The sequence below is a fragment of the Populus alba genome, chromosome 11, assembly GCF_005239225.2.
Source record: "Populus alba chromosome 11, ASM523922v2, whole genome shotgun sequence".
Classification (NCBI taxonomy): domain Eukaryota; kingdom Viridiplantae; phylum Streptophyta; class Magnoliopsida; order Malpighiales; family Salicaceae; genus Populus; species Populus alba.
Window position 1 is genome coordinate 20,095,806 of NC_133294.1, and position 19,045 is coordinate 20,114,850.

The window sequence follows — 19,045 nt, forward strand, 5'->3', positions numbered from 1 at the left end:
TTTTATGTGTTTATTGCGTATTGTATATGTCAATAAATAATCATATTATTGTTTTTTGATGGTACATGTGATTCATACCACCAACTCTAAATTTAGTTTTATTTGGTATTTATGAATTCATGATATTTTTAATAGTTTTAGAGATATTATTATCTGAGTTTTGGTATGTATTTACATCTATTTTTTTTATATATATATTTTTTCATGTTCTCTCTTCTCTATCTACCCTTGACTTTTTTGTCCTGCCATTTAATTGTTTTGTGTTTCTTTCATAGCCATTAGATATTCATAAAACATGGAGGTTGATTTTGGGATGTGGGAATCATTTTGCATGGGAATCATGCATCGATCTCCGGAAAAGAAAAATGAATTGGACGGGTCATGCAGGTTGCACTTGCGTGTCTAGATGGATCGCGGAGGTGAGACTTGCATGTCTCATGCTATTTTGAAAAAATAAGTTCTCAAGCTATGCTAATAGATATATTTTTTTTTTATCGACCGTGCTATTTTGGTAAGATCTTGGCAAGTGGGCGAAGCATATCAACATTTCTTTCGTTTTGAAACCAGTCATTATCGGTATGATGGACCATAAAAATATACATGGAGGAGAAAACTGGAGACCGAAGAGGTGTATGGGTCCTCTACTCCAGTTCTGCGGGTTCGTCTGGTGCAGGAGTTTGGTCATTGGTGAGCGGTGGTTGAACCAGTGCTCTTACCCCACGTGGTTGTCCTTTCCTTCTGCCACTTGTCATGCAAGTTTGATACTTTTCCGGTCTTTAGACGTCCTCTATACGTCGTGTTTGGTGCTGATGGGAATGGGGCATGGGATGATGATGATATGGCCATTATTGGTTTTGTAGACTTCATTTACTTATTTGGTTGGAGAAGAGAGGGTGAGGAGAGGGAGAGAGAGAGGGATGGCTTTTCCTGGAACTGCAAATAAAGTTACATACAGCACACGTCATTGCTTCCGCTTATACACGGAATATCAGTAACTCAGGAAAAATATGGGCCGTTTTTTTTTTTTTTTTTCTGACTTACGGATTTTCAGATGGCAGTGCTGCGGTAAAAGCAGATCTTGATACATTACCATAGCATGAGGAATGGGCTCACAAACAATCCAGTAAGTTCCACATCAGAGAGGACTCAAGCCCAGACAGTTTTTTCATCAGCTGGCTTGTGAAAAACATTCTGAGAGAAACTTGATAGTAGGAAACAGGATGATATTGACACAGAAGCATTTATAATGCGATATCTACCAGATCATTTTTATATTTGTTTTCAAGTAAACAACTGTATGGGGTTCAAAAACCCTTTTGGCACAAGGTTTGGAGAAGACCCCCTCTGCACTATACACTTTGAGGACTTCCCGGAAAGGAAATTGAAAAAATGGTGACGGCCGAACTCTTTTAAAACAAAGCCAGCTACAAGAGTACAAGATTACATACAGCCCCTTCCCATCTCTTATTTACCCCTTTTAACTTAATACCTCGTCATGAAATGCTTAGTCTGTTCTTTCGCTTACTGATCTTCTAAAGGATACCCCGGATTTTACATCATTTAAAGGGTTAAGTGATCCTAATTTTGTCGACACCTTATCCCTACAACTATTACTACTTGCTAACTTTCTACATTGTTCAGTCGTGTCAGGATGCAAAAAAGAATTACCCCCCTTACCTTCCAGATCCACCAGCTTCCTCCCCCCGCTTGGTATCCTGTCCGAGAGATCACGACCCCCAATCCTTGAATATGTATGCGAATCATTCTGGTTCTTATCAGCATGGGGTGAATACCTTGAGTACAAAGGGGAGGAAGATGAAGAGGTGTCTGAATCAGATGCGTTCCTCCAAGAGTTCCAACTTCCAAAAATGTAATCAGAAAGGTCATCAGTACTTGTAGAATCATGGGTGCTGTCAGTACTGCAGGAACCTTCATCGGAATTGCCACTGGTAAACGAGAAATTGTCACTTGACAAGTCCTCTTCTGAAATCCTCAGAAGCCGGTGGAGCTTCAAATAGGAAGATTCAACACTGGCCAAATTGTCCAAAGGAATTGAATCCGGATGCAATTGGACGACATTGGATTGCATAGACATGGATCTTGAATTCAATGCAGTGTTTGTTGCCTTGATTTTGGAGGGACTGCATTTATTTTTTGGATCAGAAGATATTATCCTGCTCCTTATCAGTCTTGGGGCCCTCGGTGAGCACCTGCAAAAATTTAAATTGAGTCAGACACCACAACAAAAGAACATTGAAGAAATTTCAATCTTCATAGAACTAATCTCCAGAGATCCATCACCTTGCATAAAGAAGCATGTAAGCGCCTTTTGATAAAACCCTTTCAAGTTCCACAGCTGTAACCTAGCCAATAATTGACAAAAACTCAGAGCTCGTGCACAAACACACAAGCATATGTTCTATCCATAAAAAAAAAACACTTCATGTATCGCAGAAAGGCATTAACACTGAAACAGTGCACTGGGAGACCCTAAGAAGAAATTGGGACCCAGATACCAATAGCTAACAATGAAAAGACTTCCAGACCCAAAACAAACCATAGCCTACAAAGATACTGCTTTGTACTGCTATAATGAAAACAAATTTTGATTCTTTATAGTTTGCTACCTCACAGACATAGGCTAAATATAGGTTTGTCTCCGATAATCAAGGTTTGACTTCTTTATAGAGATAAACAATATAAACAACACACAGGCTTGGCCATCTAAATAAAAGACTTAATCAGATAATAATCTCAAATACAACAGAAAATGTCAAAGGTTCCTTGACTAAAGCACAATGCAACAGAACCCAAACTTTTCTTGTAACCAATGGCTGATAATTAAAAGTAAATTCTTTTAGTTTATATAAGAGATGGAGATGTCAGGGCGATGTCAATATACCCAGGACCAAAGTGAGGAGGTTGCCACAACTAGAAGTTAATCAAGTACAAACAACTAGGAGAAAAACACATCAAATGACCAAATAAACTTGCTTCGCAAATTAAGATAGAGAACATACTGTGCTGTCATCAACTTTGAACCACTTGTTCTGGATGTTTTTGACATAGCAGACATAGTGACCAGAAAATGCAGCATTCATGACATCCAAGTGAACGATCACTCCATAAAGCCTATATACGGGTGACTTATCACTAGTTCCACTCATATACGGTGCTAAGTCCAGGATCTCTGGGAACCGAATAGATTTATTGAGCTTTCCAAATTTACCTGACTGTAAAATCAAGCACAGTAAGGAAAGAAATAAGAATTTGCCTATAACACTGGATAAAAAAATACCATCTTTGATCTCCAGATCTACCTGAAAGCGCTTCAATGCAATTGTAAGGACATTAGGAGCCTCCAATATTGTCAACTTTTTCTTAGCCTTCTCATAAGATCTGCATCTGAACAGAATGATGATGGTAAACTCTGAATGCTCAAAGCCAACAACTCCAACAAAAGAGAAGATTCGATATAAACTAGAATTAATAGAAAAGTCAGATCTTGATATTTCCTTGGAAGTAAAAACTGGCAGAGCAATCATCAAAATGCTGTACAGGCAGCATAACACAAAGCAACACAACTCAGTATGTTTTCAGTTACAAACTGTTTGGTCCAAAAGTCAAACAACTCAAATATAAAATCAATATTAAACTATTTAAGGTTTAAATCAGTTTGCAATGTCTCACTGCAGTATAGAAATTGGTAAAAATAAATCACCAAAAGAATAAACACATTTGAAACAATACTCTCAAGAGCTTTATCAGAAAAGGAAATTGACGAACCTGCCACAATGGTACTTGTTGTCCCCATCCAGAATCTCGGTACCCGTGAATCGTCTAAGTGCATCTTCAAGCTTCCCTATATCCCCCTCTATTTCAACAGTAAGATCCATCATTCTTTCCTGCCACTCTGACTTGTAATGGCACTTCATGCATTTAATCTGCAAACAGTAGCAAATTTGTATGCATAATCTAAATTATTGAACCTTTCTCAAGAGAGCACCTAGATGCTAATGAGAGTTAGGGGAAAAGAAAAGGAAATAAAAAGAGAATCGATTTGCATTAAATCTTTGAGTGTCATTTTAACTCCAAAAGATATTACCTTTGAGCGAAGGTAGCCTCCAAATGTAAGGCCTATGAGAGTGGCTTCTTCTTCAAAGGAATCTACTGCATTCACCCTAGCTTCCTTAAGGCAAACAGATTGCATTGCATCAATTGCATACCTGTTTGTTGTTCATGTATTATCTATCAAGAAATTCACCAAAAGCTGAAATCATAAAAACATGCAAGTTGCTATTTCATTGGTCACAGAGCAGAGAAACCAGCTCACCTCAGGAATTCATGTGCGTCTTCTTCTCTCCCATTACCAAGCTGACTCCCAATATTTTGTAATTGGGATAGTATGCCAATGGGAGAAAGCGGAGATTTCCCTTCCTTTGCCTTTAAAATTACATTTTCAAACTCACAAGAGAAGCACCGTTCTTTATTTACACCTGATATGGAAAAGAATGGCCTTAGCTAATATTGAAAAAGTTGCAAAACATGTTATTCAAAAATGCATGCTGAATCTAATAAGTTGACCATGATGAGAAACATACAGGCTTTAGAGTGGAGCCCTTGCACAAAATAAGAAGTCAAAGGAGGAGTAAATGCCAAGCATTGTAGAACAGCATTAGCATAGCAGCTGCAGAAATGGAACATGGGATATGTTATCAACAACTTGGGGTAGTTTATGTAATGCTGACATAAAAAGTAGAGAAGATGCAATCAGATAGTCACTAGCATAATTAACATTATGACAACTGCAAGTGGTATTAATATTGCAAAATAATGGATAAAGAAACCATTTTAATTACAACTGATTGTAAAAATACCACATTTTGTTACTTCAATCTGCTTTCCCTACAAAAGAAACATGTCATGTACCTGTTTCCACAATTGATAAGGCCACACGGTCGCATTTCCACCTTATTCGAAGTGTATAACTTCACAAATAAATCATATGGGAAAAGGCCCTGAAAAGCCAAAAATAAACTCATGGAAATTTATTGCATCTCGAGAAAAAGAAAATGTTATAGATGTAAACAAAATCAATTTATAACCCAGACCTTATTACTATATCTCCCACATTTAGGTCCTCTGAATTGGTCAACAACTTTCCACACTGATGACTTCAATCCATTAATAGAATTTGGAGAATAGCTAGAAATTTGAGAAGTAGCAGCAGCACCTGGTTCAACATTTTCAACTTTTCCTCCAAGTTTCACGCTTGAAACCGAATGCCCACCAACACTAGAATTCAAATGGGTTTGAGAAGCACTAGATGATGATCTGGACTTAGATAGATGTGAAGTATTAACAATCTCATCAACATCAACATTTGACCTTTCAGATCTCAAAGCTTGAGATCTGCATACTTTTGAAGCACTTGGATCTAATTTAACTCCTCCGGAACTGAAAGAAACATGTGCAAAAGGAGAGGATGATGATACAGATTTACTCTCAATGGAAACATTTGAACCTCCACCAGAGTTATTATCAACAAGATTGGACCTTTCAAAACTTATGGTTGGGGATCTCTTGACTTTTAGAGCATCAAAGCCATTCTTTTCTGGTGAAACTGCTCCATCAGCAGGCCTACTGACCCCAGGAACAGAAGGGGGTGCATCATCTGATATGATGCTGTTCACCTTTGAGCTTTTTGCATGAGACATGGGAGCATCACGTCCAGATAGACTGGACTTGACAAGTAGAGATGGTTTGTCATTAGATGACTTGCTGTTACCAGGGCCATTGAAATTTGACAGAGCAGATCCATTCCCAGCATCACTGCTGGGCCCAACAGAATCCAGAGTTCTCCCCCAGAAACCAGAAGAAACCTTTGCTGGTTTTGTGATTGTTTCATCATTCCTGGCACTGACGCTATGGCTTGAAGAACTAGATGAGCATTGACTCTCCCTGTCATTTCCATGAGGTTTACTCTGATTTGATTTACTCAATTTATTAAAACTATCTATAGAATCAACCAAAGTAGAAAACTTTGGAGATGATGGTTTGGTCGTATCCACCTCGTTCAGACTGGACTCAAGCGTATCAGGGGCAATATCAGCCGGTGTTTGTCTGTCTGATCCCTCTGTTTCATTTGAACTAATGCTCTCACTTACAGAAACACTGTCAGATGATTCCCCATTTGAATGAGCAGAGAATCCAGAAAATGAAGAGCCTGTAGGAGTGGAAAATCCAGAAAATGAGGTGCCCGGTGATTCGGAAATAGAATCTGCTCCCTCTGTGTCTAAAACAGAATCAACTATAATATCATCATCCTTTAAGAGTGAAACTCCAGGAGAGTAACTGGAATCAGACACCACAGGTTCCACAGAAAATGTTTCAATTGGTCTTTTCTCATATCTGCCATCATAAATATCATCTTGGTCTTGCTTTGCCGCCCTCTGGCCAGGATTGCCTCCATCGTCATTAATGTGGTATGTGGTGGGAGGAGGACGACATTCTTCTTTGTGACCTTGTCGCCAGTGGATAATTTGACACTTACCAGAACTGAAACAAACCAATTTGTGGCATAAATATACAAATAGAAAGATCAGAAGCGTACTTAAGGAAGGCGGAAAAGGAAAACAACAAAAACTATTATCACCAATTAAAAAGGCAATCTTATAGATTGTAGAGGAGAACACATCACAAGTTGGCTAAACCTTGTTAGGTCCTCATAAAACATGTTTCGACAAAAGTTCGCGAACTAAATCATACTAAATTGCACGATACTCCCGATTATGCAGAGCAACTTTTTTACAACTACATAACAGAATAATAGTGGATTTAGGACACCCCTGATTATGTAAAACAACCTTTGAAAAATTACATAAAAGAATAATAGCGGAACTAAACACTATTTACTTCAAACAGGTATTTCATCCTAATCCATGTATACCAACTTGCAATATTTGAAGATTGTACATGTAATTTACATTAACATTTCCCACTAATGCCTTCACACAATTGAGAGCACACGGATGTCGTGAACTGCAGACATTCAATTTAAAAATCAAAAGTTATATATTGAATTTAATTTCATATGATGATAAACATTAGATTGCAGTTTTCCAGTAGTGACTTGTATATGTGTATAAAACCAGTTGTACAGATCCTGATCTATAAGATACAGATCTCTAAAAAATCTTTCAAGGATTAACACTCACCACACTGTCTTCTTAACAAGCTAAAATGTTTTCAGTTAGTAATGCAAGTTTTCTCCTTAGTTTCCTATGCACTTAACAACGCTAACATATGAATAAAAGATTCATATAACCCACGCAAAACAAGAAGCTAGCTAGCTCACATCTAGCATCTAACGAACGAAGAAGATCTATGATTTAGTTTAGCTAATCAGAAATCCCTCCACACAGATTAAACTTCTATTTCGGAATTCCCTTCAACAATTAGCACCTAATTCCACAGTTTTTCCCCCTTCCCTGTTTAACTGGAACAATGTGAAGCAAAGAGTCAGAATCTTCTAAAAGTATACTGTTAAAACAGCTTCGCTTCCGTAACATTACCCAATTATTATCAACAATCAACTCCAGTTCACTTCATTAAAAAAAAAAACAGCTGCAAAAGACATTAAATTTCACCGGAAACGAACCCAAATTCAACGCATTAAGGACTAAAACCCCAGATTAAAATCAAGCATTGACACAGAATTAACATACCAATATCTAACAGCTTTACAGCGGGCACACCGTGTCGTTCTCGGGCAAAAACAAACAACACACTGGTAATTATTTTTTAAAACCGGAACGGTGCCGTACGAAACCGTGGCCTCAAGCTCGGCCCTAGCGGCTTCCTCTGCCGCTAAAACCATCAACCTCTTGATCTCCTCCTTTCTCGCAACCACTCCCCGCCATTTACACCTAATTACAAACCAACCCACCGGAATAGCCACTACACAGAAAACAAGGATCACTAGGCTCGAAAACCCTAGATCCCCCTCGACATGCATTTATGAAAATGAGCAGCATCCACCAAATTTCACGATCTTTAACCTCCTTATCTTGTACATGGATGGAGGTGCTGTCCTCGTTGAAGATTTTGCATCGGTTGATTGCTAGATCGAAGCCACTGATAAAAAAAACCGACGTTGAGAGTTAAAAGAGGGTTTGTTGAGCAAAAAATAACTTGACTGGGTTTTTCGATGTCGAGCTAGTGTGAAAGATTATGGGTCTTTGATTGTTGCTGTGGTTTTCGGACAATCTGATCGAGATTTTAGGGCTTCTTGTTATTGTTGTTGTGAGATGTGATGGATTTTTTTTAAAGAGTGGGAATCAATTGGATTTATAATTTTGTTAATATTGTTTTTTTTTTTTAAAAAAGAAGAAATTTAATGGTTGAGGGAAAGGAATTTTGTTTTAAGAGACATTCAGATGCGTGAATTCTTTGCTCGTCAAATATTCGGACATGTGACCCCACCACCGGTCTCCCTTTTTTTTTTTCGTGATTTATATTTTTTTATCGCGATTATAATAAAAGTTGTTTTCAAAGTAATTTTTATTTTTTATAATATCAATATATTAAAACAATATAAAGATATAAAAATTAATAATTTAAAAATAAAAAAAAAACTCTAAGGTTTTTTAAAATATAACTGGACCAGAATGATAAACAACATTATAATATGGTAACTTTCTCTTCCTTCAAAAACAAAATTTCAAAGATTTTAAATGAAAATGAGCATATTAATCACTCGAAACAATATTGTTTGGTTGTCGATAGTGAAAATTGTAATGTAAATTTTGTAATTTCATTTCATTTTATTAAGTTTTAAGTGTATAAAGCTGGAAGGTATGTGAAAAACGTTATTTCTTTGCGCCTATTAGTTTTGTAAATCATAATAGTAATTCACTGTTATTGTTTTCTTTTCTGTATTTTGACCTCTTATTGAATTATTTTTTTAATTTAGTTTTAAGGTTAATATTTTATTTTAATTTGTTTTTTTATATAATTATTGTAGCTTAAAAAAAATATCATAGTATTAGATTGGTTTCAAAACAATATCTCCACATTATAGCTTTATTTTAAAAATAAATAGTTGGATAAAAAATTATTCTAAAAAAATCAAGCTATTAAACTTTATAGAGTCAGGGACATGATTTACGAAGTTTGACAAAATAACCTTAGCTACCCCAGTTCATGAGTTTAGCAATGGTTTTTCTTTTTATTATTTAAACTCAATCTAGAAAAAAATATATATTATTAAATTTTAGAAAGTTCATACATGGCGACGAGTTTAACTTTTCTTTTTTTAATTCATTTTTTTTATCTGATCATTTGATACCGGGTTAATTGAGAATTAAGTTTTATAATTTATTTCATTTTGTTTTCTACGAGGTTATTACAACCTTAAAAAAATCTCGGTACTGGTCTGACACTTAATTTTGCAACCATTTATTTTTGTTATCATTCGGTTAAATAAAAAAAAAAACTTTTTTAAAAAAAATTATTTATCACAATGGAGTCCATTACCGGATTTCAGATTTGACGTGCTGATTTGGGTTATCAAATTTACTTATCAAACCTGGTATGTTTGTTTTTTTAGTTTTCAATCATTTGATTTTTCTAATTGTTTTGTTTTTTTAATTTGTTTTAATATTGTGTTGATTGAGAAATGAAATTCATAGTTTTTTTTTTTAATTTTTTACAGGGTTATTATGATCTCAAATAAATATATTAAAAAAAATTATTTTAAAGATTTTTTAAAAGTTATGTTATATTTTTATTAATTATTTAAGTTATAATTGAATCCATTAAATTGAATGATTTGTTCTTAATCAACTTTTATATAATTTTATTTAAAATTTCAAACGTTTAAAAAATTGAGTTAATAAATTTCAAAATCATGATTGAATTTAATAATATTATAAAAAGAAAAAATTCATATTCTTAATATTATTTTATTTAAAAAAACAGTACAAACCGCAGTGAAACAGGAGAATACATAGCGAAAACGACAATTAACAGTAAAATAGCAGTAATGGTACAGGGTTTTGACAATTCTTATGTTCGGTATTTTTTTTTTTTGGACCGAAAATTATAAATCTGGTGATGCGGTAGTTGGATTCATTAGTCAATGGATAGTCAGAGTTGGATGCATAACTTCCAAAATTCCACTCTTTCCTCGTCATTTGGTTCCAACTTATTACACGGGCAACGGATAATGTTTGAGTGGTGATCCTTCCCCCGCCACTATCATGAACTGTTCCCTTTCCTTTCCGTGACAACGACAGCGTTTTTCTCATTCAATGAACAGCACGAGTTGGAAGTTGAAACACGTGTGGTGTCACACTTGTAAAATGATTGGTTATACGGGGGGATAAAAAATAGTGATTGGTGCAGTTTTAACTGCGATGCCCGGAATTAAATTTTAACTGCGCCACGGGGAAATAATAGTAAAAAAAAACACGTGTTGAGAAAGCTGCACGGCACCGTTTGTTGTTTGTGCGGGTTTCAAAAAAAAATTTAAAATTAATTTTTTTGATGTATTGATATAAAAATTAATTTTAAAATATAAAAATATTACTTTTATATATTTTAAAGTAAAAAATAATTTTAAAAAACAACATCTATCATAAAACACTACAGAAGAAAGTAAAAGAATTGCAACCACCATTAATGCCTAGTTGAGTTGCTAGTTGATAGAGGTTAATCCATGCATAAATGCCTCCCTGGAAGCTTTCTTCATTTCTAGAGATTATTAGCAGGGAAAAAAAAAAGAAAAAAAGCAAGCAGGTGGGTAGGATCTTAGTTGAGCATCTAAAAGTATAAAAAGATCTTTTCTCTGTTTTTAGGGTTAGCCAACTCGTCTTTGGATTTATAATAAGTTGCCGCGAAATATTAGTATGTGTTTGGAGGAAAGATAGCTTGTGTTTTTTTAGATAAAAGTATGCTTTTTTAGTTATAAAGATGTGATTTATGTTCTAAAAGCATGGTTTTTTAACAATGGACTGGGAGATTAGGTATTCCCAGGAGAAGTGAGATCAAATGACAGGACCACGGTGAAAAACTTAAGGGAATGGGTGATATTTTCGAATATCAACGTGGAATACCTATTTTGCCCCTATAGAAAAACCAATAAATCATTCTACTAGGGTGATTAAGTAATTTTATGATGGTCCACATGGGACACTTATATTTAGATCCCTATACCTTCATATTTAAGAGTACGGTATATTAATACTTCCACGTGTGTAAGTACGTACAAGAATATTAATACTGCAGTCTAAATTAGGCTTTTCACTGTTTGCATTATTGTTTACAATTTAAAAACGATCCTTGAAGTTTTGTGTTTTTTGCACTTGGAACAAAGAACTTTGTTTCTTTCTTGTTTTTTTTTTTTTTCACTTGTACTGTGCAAGGGCACCTTTTTTCAACACTTTGATCCTTGTTTTTATCAAAGTTTACATTTAAGTTATAAAATTGCCAAAATTGACACAAGGTAAGAAACAAAGCAATTTGCAAAACAAAAAAGAATAAAAACCATGTAAAAGTTCAATTTAATCCCTTAAATCTCATTTTCTTCATATTTTCTCTGTTCTTTTGAGTTATTATCTCTTGGTCCAGATTATTTTTTTATCATGTTTTAGCCCCTAAAGATTAAAAGAGGATAAATAAGATGAGCGAATTATACAGATCAATAAATTCAATTTTGGTCTTTATGGACTCAATTCCAAGAGAAGAACTTAACGAAGATGGCTTCTCCCTTTCATTATGCTCTTGAACAAGTTTTTAAAATTTATTGTTAAAAAAAATTGTTAACCAACATTGATATAACAACAACACGGGATTAAAAATGAATATAATGAAGAAACACCAAATTTGAACTTAGAAGGGCGTTTCTTTTTCTATTTTTCATAAAATAGCCCATCTTAGAAATAGAAATAAATAATGTTTTTATATATTTATTTTTTTAAAGATCCGGAGAGGGTTATACTCAAACCATCAAAAATTGAGGTGAAAGTAATGCCAAGACATGTCAATAAAGCTATTATTGTAACTCACCAAAAATAACCAATTAAAGTTTTATTAGAATTATTTGGTCAGCAGAATTTAAAGAAAATATACTTTGAAAGAGGAAAGTGTGAGAATTTTGTGAGGATTTTGCTTTGAAAATTCGAAAATTCCAACAACCTTCTTGGACGAGGCTAGAATAAGATTTTATCGAATTTTGCAAGTTGCACGAACTGACCCAAAAGCATGAGAAAATTCTTCGAAGCTCAGACGATGATGACTGGACCCAGCCTGGAAATCCGGGAGAAATTGTTTAAAACTACAGGTTTTGAACAAGTGATAGTTTATCTAGAAAAATACTATGAGCCCATTTCATAAAAGGCCTTATTGGGCCCATAACCTGTCTAAGTATTGGCGGGCATCAAAGAGCCGTCATCATCACGTCTCTCAATCCCTCTCTGTTTGTCACTATCTAATTTTCACGTACACAAATACAAAAAATAAACAAATCCACGGAAACAGAAATATCTAGGACTCGGTTGTCAACTCGATCCTCGAAAGGGTAATCAGCAGCTGATCCGAGTGAGTAAAAAATCAATCAATCCATCCATCAAACCATGAGTGCAAACCTTGGATGCGTGGTCGTAGCCGTCGATGGAAGCGAGGAGAGCATGAACGCCTTGAGATATGCCCTCGATAACCTCAAGCTCCGATCTCCTGCTCCCGACTCCACTGAAACCCCTGGCTCCTTCGTCATCCTCCATGTCCAGTCACCACCGTCTATCGCTGCTGGCCTTAATCCCGGTGCCATCCCTTTTGGCGGACCCAGTTAAGTACTGAAACCGTCTGTATTCTGCTTTCGTTAATGCTTGAATTCTATTTTCCGTTTTAATTTAATTACTCAATGGTTTTCTTGAAATGATCAATTAAGGTGGTTTGGAGGTGCCTGCGTTCACGGCGGCGATTGAAGCGCATCAGAGGAGGATTACGGAGGCGATTCTAGAACATGCCTCGGAGATTTGCCGTGAAAAGAAAGTAACTTTTTCTTTTTTGGTCATGTCATGTCAGCTTCATGAGTTGCTATCTTTATTGATTCGTTTTGCTATTCTGCTGAGAATTACTTTAATGCTCAGGTGAATGTGAAAACACAAGTGGTGATTGGGGATCCAAAGGAGAAGATATGTGAAGTTACTGAGAATCTGCCCGCCGATTTGCTTGTGATGGGATGTCGTTCTTTTGGCCCTATTAAAAGGTAGCTAGTGCAGCTCGAGATTAATTTATTTGACAACTAGTAATTTGGAGCTACAGTAACTTTTTTCGTTTTATTGATGTTGAAAATCAAATAAAGGTGTCATATGGTATTGGTTCTTGTAATTCATTAATTGAGCATCTATTAATCCTGGTGGTAATTTTGACGATTGAGAGTAAGAGTTACGCATGGGCAACTTTACTGATATGATTGCACTCAGTGCAACCCGTTATTTCTAGCAGGAGTAGCATTTTCTTTAATGGTTATTTTGGACAAAAAAGCTAAAGATTACAAATGTGGGCTCTTTAATAATAGCCATTCATGCATCCATTTAATCAACCCTCAAATGATTTTGTTTTCCCAATAAATAGATATATGCACAAGGTTTCTTGTTAGTTGCTGTTTGAGTTACTTTTTAGATGCTAGCTACTGAACTTTTCATTTCGATTAATTGTTGGAATTTTAAATACATTCATTTGCTTTTTTCTCATTTAACCATGTATTTGAAAATTTGATAGACCGTCAAGCAACAAAGCTTGGTCAGTTTTTATTTTCGTTTCTTTTGTAAGAACATGATCTCATTAGCTTAGACATAAAGGCATGACTGGCATGTCAATATGCTCCTTCAGAATGCTAAAATTGCTGAAGTGTTTTGTTTGTGAGCAGGATGTTTCTGGGAAGTGTAAGCAATTACTGCACCAACCAGGCACAATGCCCTGTCATAATAGTCAAGGGAAAGGACCCCTCATCGTGAACTAAACTAGGTATGCTTCTTAATACCACAGTGGAGTAATGGCAGCACTCCGTGTCTTTAATCCTTCAATTCTATGATACATGAATTTTCTGTACACTTTTCGATCTTGTAACAGTTTATTTCTGTATATTTGTTCTAGTCATTCATTGATTCACAATTTATAACCACTGGCAACACGCATAAGGTGCATAGTTTGCATTGCTGTGCTACTTTAAGTTGATATTGTCTTAAGCAGAAAATTTTGTTTTATTAAATACTTGCCCATTTCCAACTAGTTTGGGACTAGGATTAGTTGAATTGGATTTGATGCTGTTCTCACTGACAACTAACTGTTTTAGAATATTATTTCGATTGATACTTGCATGTGCCATTGAGCAGTTATTTTTAAACCTGATAATGAGTGGTTCCTCAATTTCATTAATAAATTAAACTGAATAGGTCAGTGTATTTTTCTTCTTCCGATGGAAGGTTTCAATGGCATATGTTCTTGAAATTTCTACCAGAGAGTTTCTTGAAATTTCTTTTACAACTAAACCAAACATAATAGGTTGTTCCTCAACCTCATTCTCAAACTCATTTGGACTCATTGTATTAAGTCCTTGTCCGTTCACATTCATCATTTTCTTGTTGTTATTGCTAGGTCTCTGTGTTAATCCAATGAGTTTAATCTTTCTAACTTTAAAAGTGAAAGAACATGAATTTGATCAACAAGAAATAGTGACATTTAAATCATATATCCATGGCCTTCCTAAAATGACATGCCCTACATCCAATGGAATTGCATCACACCAAGTTTTATCATGATAGTCTAGGAATTTGATAGGGAATTACAAACATCTCTCATTGATTGCTAAGGAGTTATTATTAACTCATGACACATTATATGACTTAGGATGGGGAACAAGTTTTAGGCCTAAGCGAGATACTACATTGATACAACTTTCATTATTAATGATAATTTGCAACACTTATCCTTGCACTTGATATAGGTGTGAAAGATAGCAATCCTTCTCCAATCTTCAGTTCCCTCGGGTTGTGTCAAGGCATATCTAACTACACCCAACCTGGTTATCTCAAATGCTACGGTGTTTAGTTCATGATTGGTTCTAAAGATATCACTTAAGGTTGAATCCATGGTAATTGGAAACTTAAAGTTATATACTAGATGATTATTCACAAATGCATGTAACACTAACTTAAAAATGGAATTGAGATTAAAAATGGTTCTTGCAAGTAAAATCACAATACCAAAATAAAGCTAATTCAATTATTTTTTTTACATGGAGATTAATCAAGAACAAAATGCACCAAGAAAATTTTAAGTATGTATTGTTAGATCCATAAATGTAAATGATTAATTAAACATAATGTCACAAATAAGAACTCACAATTAACAAAGAGGACTAATGCTAGATATCAATTATAAAAGAGGTTGATAGGCAAAAATATTAATAAATAAGAATGCCAAATGGGACTTATTTATTTATTTATTTTTAGGTACAAAAGTAATATTAATGACAACTTATGCATGAGCGGAAAACTAGAAAAGTAAAATTTAAGAAATCAAAAAATAGGGTAATTTATTGATCAAATTGCTTGACGATAAACTACTTGGAACATGCGAGCTATCCTTGATGTCGTGGAGCTATTGTCAGTGATGTCCCAAATGACTTCCTTTTACTGCCTTTCGGGACTTCCTTTTGCTGCCTTCAATTTTCCTCCTTGTTGTTTTTTCCTCCCATCTTTTGTTTTCATTGTCACTTCATTTTTTCATGACTTTTTTACACCTTTTTTTTTTTCTTTTTAAATCAAATTAAAAGAAAGAAGAGTGCAACTAAAAAACCAACCAGGACTTTATAGAAAAGTAAAATAACAAGGAAGACTTCTAAAACAACTCCTTCTTCACCCCTCTTTCAAAATCTGATTTGTTGTGCTGGCTGTCTGTTCGCTGGTTTGTTGCTGTTGTTAAAGAAATCAAAATTGCCACAGCTGGTTGAGGGAAATGGTGTGTTGGCATGGATGTCTGGTGGCCAAGGTTGAAGGCGTTGTTGTTTGGCTTGAAGTCTGCAAAAGTGCTATTGGTTTGTTCTGCTATTCCAGGAAGATAGCCTGTTTTTTTTTCATCCTGTGAAATCCTCCAGCGTGTGGGTGGTGAAGACTCAGGGATAAATTGTTGGGTAGTGGTGGGATTTGTTGAACTGGGTGTTCTGGTGATCAAGAGCTGTTGGGTTTGACAATGTGATGTGGTTTTGCAGTGTTAGGTAGCGTGAATCGGGTCTTTAAATGAGGTCGGTTTGGCTGCTGGTGTTAGACTGATTTGGTGGTGGCTGAAATTGGTTTTGTGGTAGTGTGGGTGGCTGATTTGGTATCATCTTGTTGTTAGCTGTGTGGGGAAGATGAATAGGGGCTACAATTTCAGGGCAAAATTGATTTAAAGGTTTTTTTTTTTTTTTTTGATAGTAAACGGGAAAAAGCAAAAAAAGAAACTCTTTTTTTCATACTGCTACAATTTTTTTCCCGGTTGATGAAAGCTTCCCACAAAATCTAGAGTTTATGAACAAGATTGGATGTCAGGAATTTGAACAGGCTCATAGATTGTTTTATTGTAAGAACAATTAAAAGGTCATGTTCTGGAATCAAAGCTGACGTGGGACAAGAAGAAATTTGAAGTTAAAGAAGATAGAAAAGAAGAAGTTAAAGAAAGAAAAGAAAAGGCTGAAGAAGAGGAAGAATAGGGGTTGGAAAAGTCACCAACTTTGCAAATTTTATTCAATTAAAAAAAAATTGTCTGACATTTAGAAAAATAAAATATAAATATTAAAACTTTTGTAAGAACAAACAATTGAGTTTATAGCTCAATAAATAAAATATCCAACAATAATTAAATTAAACTCAACAAATAAAGTCTAATAAAAAAACCTCAACTAAAAGTTGAAATAAATTAAAATAAAAACACAAAGTTATAGTTCAATTTCTCATTGGTTTGGATTAACTTTCACCGTTTATGATTATACAAGTGGTTATGTCTATTGTCAATCAAAATTGTCATAGAGTGCCATTGTTATCCTTGACCACTGTTGTCCTATTGTTGGCTGCAGATTATTGTGGATGTGATTGGAAAGAGTTTCAACTAGTGGTGTTGTCCTTCACTCTGTTCCATATATTTTGCGAGTGATTTTGGAGGAAAATCTTGGTGGTGGGGCACGGAGCCATTCGTGTTTGCACTGTTGCTGGGTGCATGTTAGTGTTCTGTGTGTAATCATTTTTATAAAATGCCGCCTTTTTTATTCTTTGACAGGCATTGTTGTATTCATTATAGTCTGGGAAATTGATTAATTTCCACAACCGTGTGTGGATGCTTGAGTGCCAACTTCTCTGTGTTTCTACTTTCCAGTGGTGCTTTGATTTCAAGTTTCATACGCTGTTATACGTGAACTGCGGCTTTTACGTTGCATAATAAGATTTCCAAACCCCTCCCTCCTTTCTATCAAATAATTTGAGTTCAACAATCTTTCTCAGCTTAAAGCAGGATGCAAAAGGACAGCGTGATTCTATTTAGCCTGGGGGTGTGTATTAGTGATGACTATGATCCATACCTAAACATCTGATCAATTGGCTTATTTGTTTTAGAAAGGAGAAATCCTTTAAATGGGTTAGCACAGCGACAAAATGGTCGCTGGTGATCTTTGTGTAATGATAAGGATGAGCTAGCTACGCCGGAAGACATGCAAAAGTCGCTTGATTAGCTTTGGCCGTTAGTGATTGCATCCCTCTAATAATTCTAAAGATTATTCCCTTTTTAGCTGCTAGAAAAAAAAGAAGAATTGACGAGTTTGGCAGCATTCTGCTCTGTCTACAAGCCGACAGTTTTTCATTCGATTCAACGCATTTAAACAGGGAAGCCTCGTGAATTTGGCGGGGAACCACACAAATCATCCAGGACTTGACAGGGAGTTGTCTTCGTCCATGTCCTCCTGCTGTATTCAAGGTTGTCTTTTGCACTGTGCAGAAAGCATTTTCCTTGTATATTTGGGGCTTCCATCCGTTTTTCTTGAACTCATAAAACTACCTCAGGTTCTCTTGGACTGGATAGACAGATTGTTTTCCAGGGAAGATCGGAGGTGCCTTCATAAAAAAACATTTGCAAGTGTCTTCCTTCATGCTGTCTTGGAACGGGAAAACAGAAAGTGAAGGCCAAGTAGACATAGGATTTCGAACTGAAAGAAGCTTGTTCCGTCTCACTAGTCGTAGAGAAAACGAGGGGGGGGGGGTGCCATGTTTCCAAGCTGACGGACCGTTTGCATGCAGGGTTTGGTTGATTGACCAGAAGATCCTTGTTCCGTCTCAGAAAACAGATAGATTAGCTTGGTTAATAGACAAAAAGATCTTTGTACAAGGACTCCTAAAGGTTCTGGCTACAGCTAACGCAGTCGTCAGACATTTTAACCAATTGATGAATTTTGGCACTCATTAGGTGGCGTATTTCTCTTTCAGGAAGTCGTATTAGGCCGTACCTGACCACAAATTAACTAACAACCATTTGAGAACGTTTTATTAACTATTCCAAAAAGCTATATTAATTCACATGTTAGCAGAAAGCTTCCAAAATTGATCTCTAATCAGGATAACAGATCGAGACTCAAATTATCATCAAATGCTGTTAAAATAACACAGAAGGAAAGGTTTCTGGAAATATAAAACGAGTTTTGACACAAAAATACCAAATAAGAGGCAAAAGACCGTGTTAATAAATCTTAATACACTATTCTACTGGTTAGACTTCCTGAGATCAGTGTACATAACTAACATGCAGGGCTCTGTCACACTGTCATGAACAGGAATCTCTCATAAATCATGCATTTTACTCTGTTTAACTTTTAAATAAATATATTGGCAGGTCCCCATAAAACCCCACAACGAAAGTCTTTTTAAGACCTAGGGGAAATTGAGACCGATGGGCATGGTTTTCATGAACACATGCAATACAAGTTTTAGGGATACGTTATCAATCTACTGAGAGAGAT

The 19,045-nt window shown here is 35.4% G+C and overlaps 2 protein-coding genes across 6 annotated transcripts; one reads left to right on the forward strand and one right to left on the reverse strand.

Annotated features, from left to right (window-relative positions):
* Positions 1-1,226: 1,226 nt before the first annotated feature.
* LOC118031559 (ubiquitin carboxyl-terminal hydrolase 16) lies at positions 1,227-8,376 on the reverse strand. Of its 2 annotated transcripts, none has more exons than XM_035036011.2 (11): positions 7,728-8,376; positions 5,112-6,558; positions 4,930-5,018; positions 4,602-4,687; positions 4,334-4,496; positions 4,106-4,226; positions 3,787-3,944; positions 3,321-3,399; positions 3,021-3,233; positions 2,302-2,363; positions 1,227-2,210 (listed from the first exon to the last, which is right to left on the reverse strand). In XM_035036011.2, exons 1-11 carry the CDS (start codon positions 8,015-8,017, stop codon positions 1,505-1,507), a joined length of 3,414 nt encoding a protein of 1,137 aa, XP_034891902.1. In that variant the 5' UTR covers positions 8,018-8,376; the 3' UTR covers positions 1,227-1,504. The 2 variants fall into 2 exon arrangements, with proteins under 2 accessions (XP_034891902.1, XP_034891901.1); XM_035036010.2 differs by having other exon boundaries at positions 3,321-3,405.
* Positions 8,377-12,496: 4,120 nt separating this feature from the next.
* On the forward strand, positions 12,497-17,516 carry LOC118031560 (universal stress protein PHOS34). 4 transcript variants are annotated; one of them, XM_035036013.2, is made up of 5 exons: positions 12,497-12,846; positions 12,950-13,053; positions 13,152-13,270; positions 13,916-14,031; positions 15,993-16,684. In XM_035036013.2, the coding sequence occupies exons 1-4, from the start codon at positions 12,636-12,638 to the stop codon at positions 14,019-14,021; spliced, it is 540 nt and encodes a 179-aa protein (XP_034891904.1). In that variant the 5' UTR covers positions 12,497-12,635; the 3' UTR covers positions 14,022-14,031; positions 15,993-16,684. The 4 variants fall into 4 exon arrangements, with proteins under 4 accessions (XP_034891904.1, XP_034891903.1, XP_034891906.1 ...); XM_035036012.2 differs by lacking the exon at positions 15,993-16,684 and adding an exon at positions 17,120-17,516 and having other exon boundaries at positions 12,498-12,846; XM_035036015.2 differs by having other exon boundaries at positions 12,500-12,846; positions 13,934-14,031.
* The last annotated feature ends 1,529 nt before the right edge of the window (positions 17,517-19,045 follow it).

What these genes read in the sequence shown, in the direction of transcription:
- LOC118031559 (XM_035036010.2), bottom strand. Translation starts at nt 8,017, where the DNA reads ATGCATGTCGAGGGGGATCTAGGGTTTTCGAGCCTAGTGATCCTTGTT. An exon ending in GACGCACATGAATTCCTGAG is followed by an intron (nt 4,227 to 4,333) that starts GTGAGCTGGTTT and finishes AACAACAAACAG; the next exon opens with GTATGCAATTGATGCAATGC. An exon ending in AACAAGTACCATTGTGGCAG is followed by an intron (nt 3,406 to 3,786) that starts GTTCGTCAATTT and finishes CATTCTGTTCAG; the next exon opens with ATGCAGATCTTATGAGAAGG.
- LOC118031560 (XM_035036013.2), top strand. Translation starts at nt 12,636, where the DNA reads ATGAGTGCAAACCTTGGATGCGTGGTCGTAGCCGTCGATGGAAGCGAG. An exon ending in CATCCCTTTTGGCGGACCCA is followed by an intron (nt 12,847 to 12,949) that starts GTTAAGTACTGA and finishes TGATCAATTAAG; the next exon opens with GTGGTTTGGAGGTGCCTGCG. An exon ending in TCTTTTGGCCCTATTAAAAG is followed by an intron (nt 13,271 to 13,915) that starts GTAGCTAGTGCA and finishes AAATTGCTGAAG; the next exon opens with TGTTTTGTTTGTGAGCAGGA.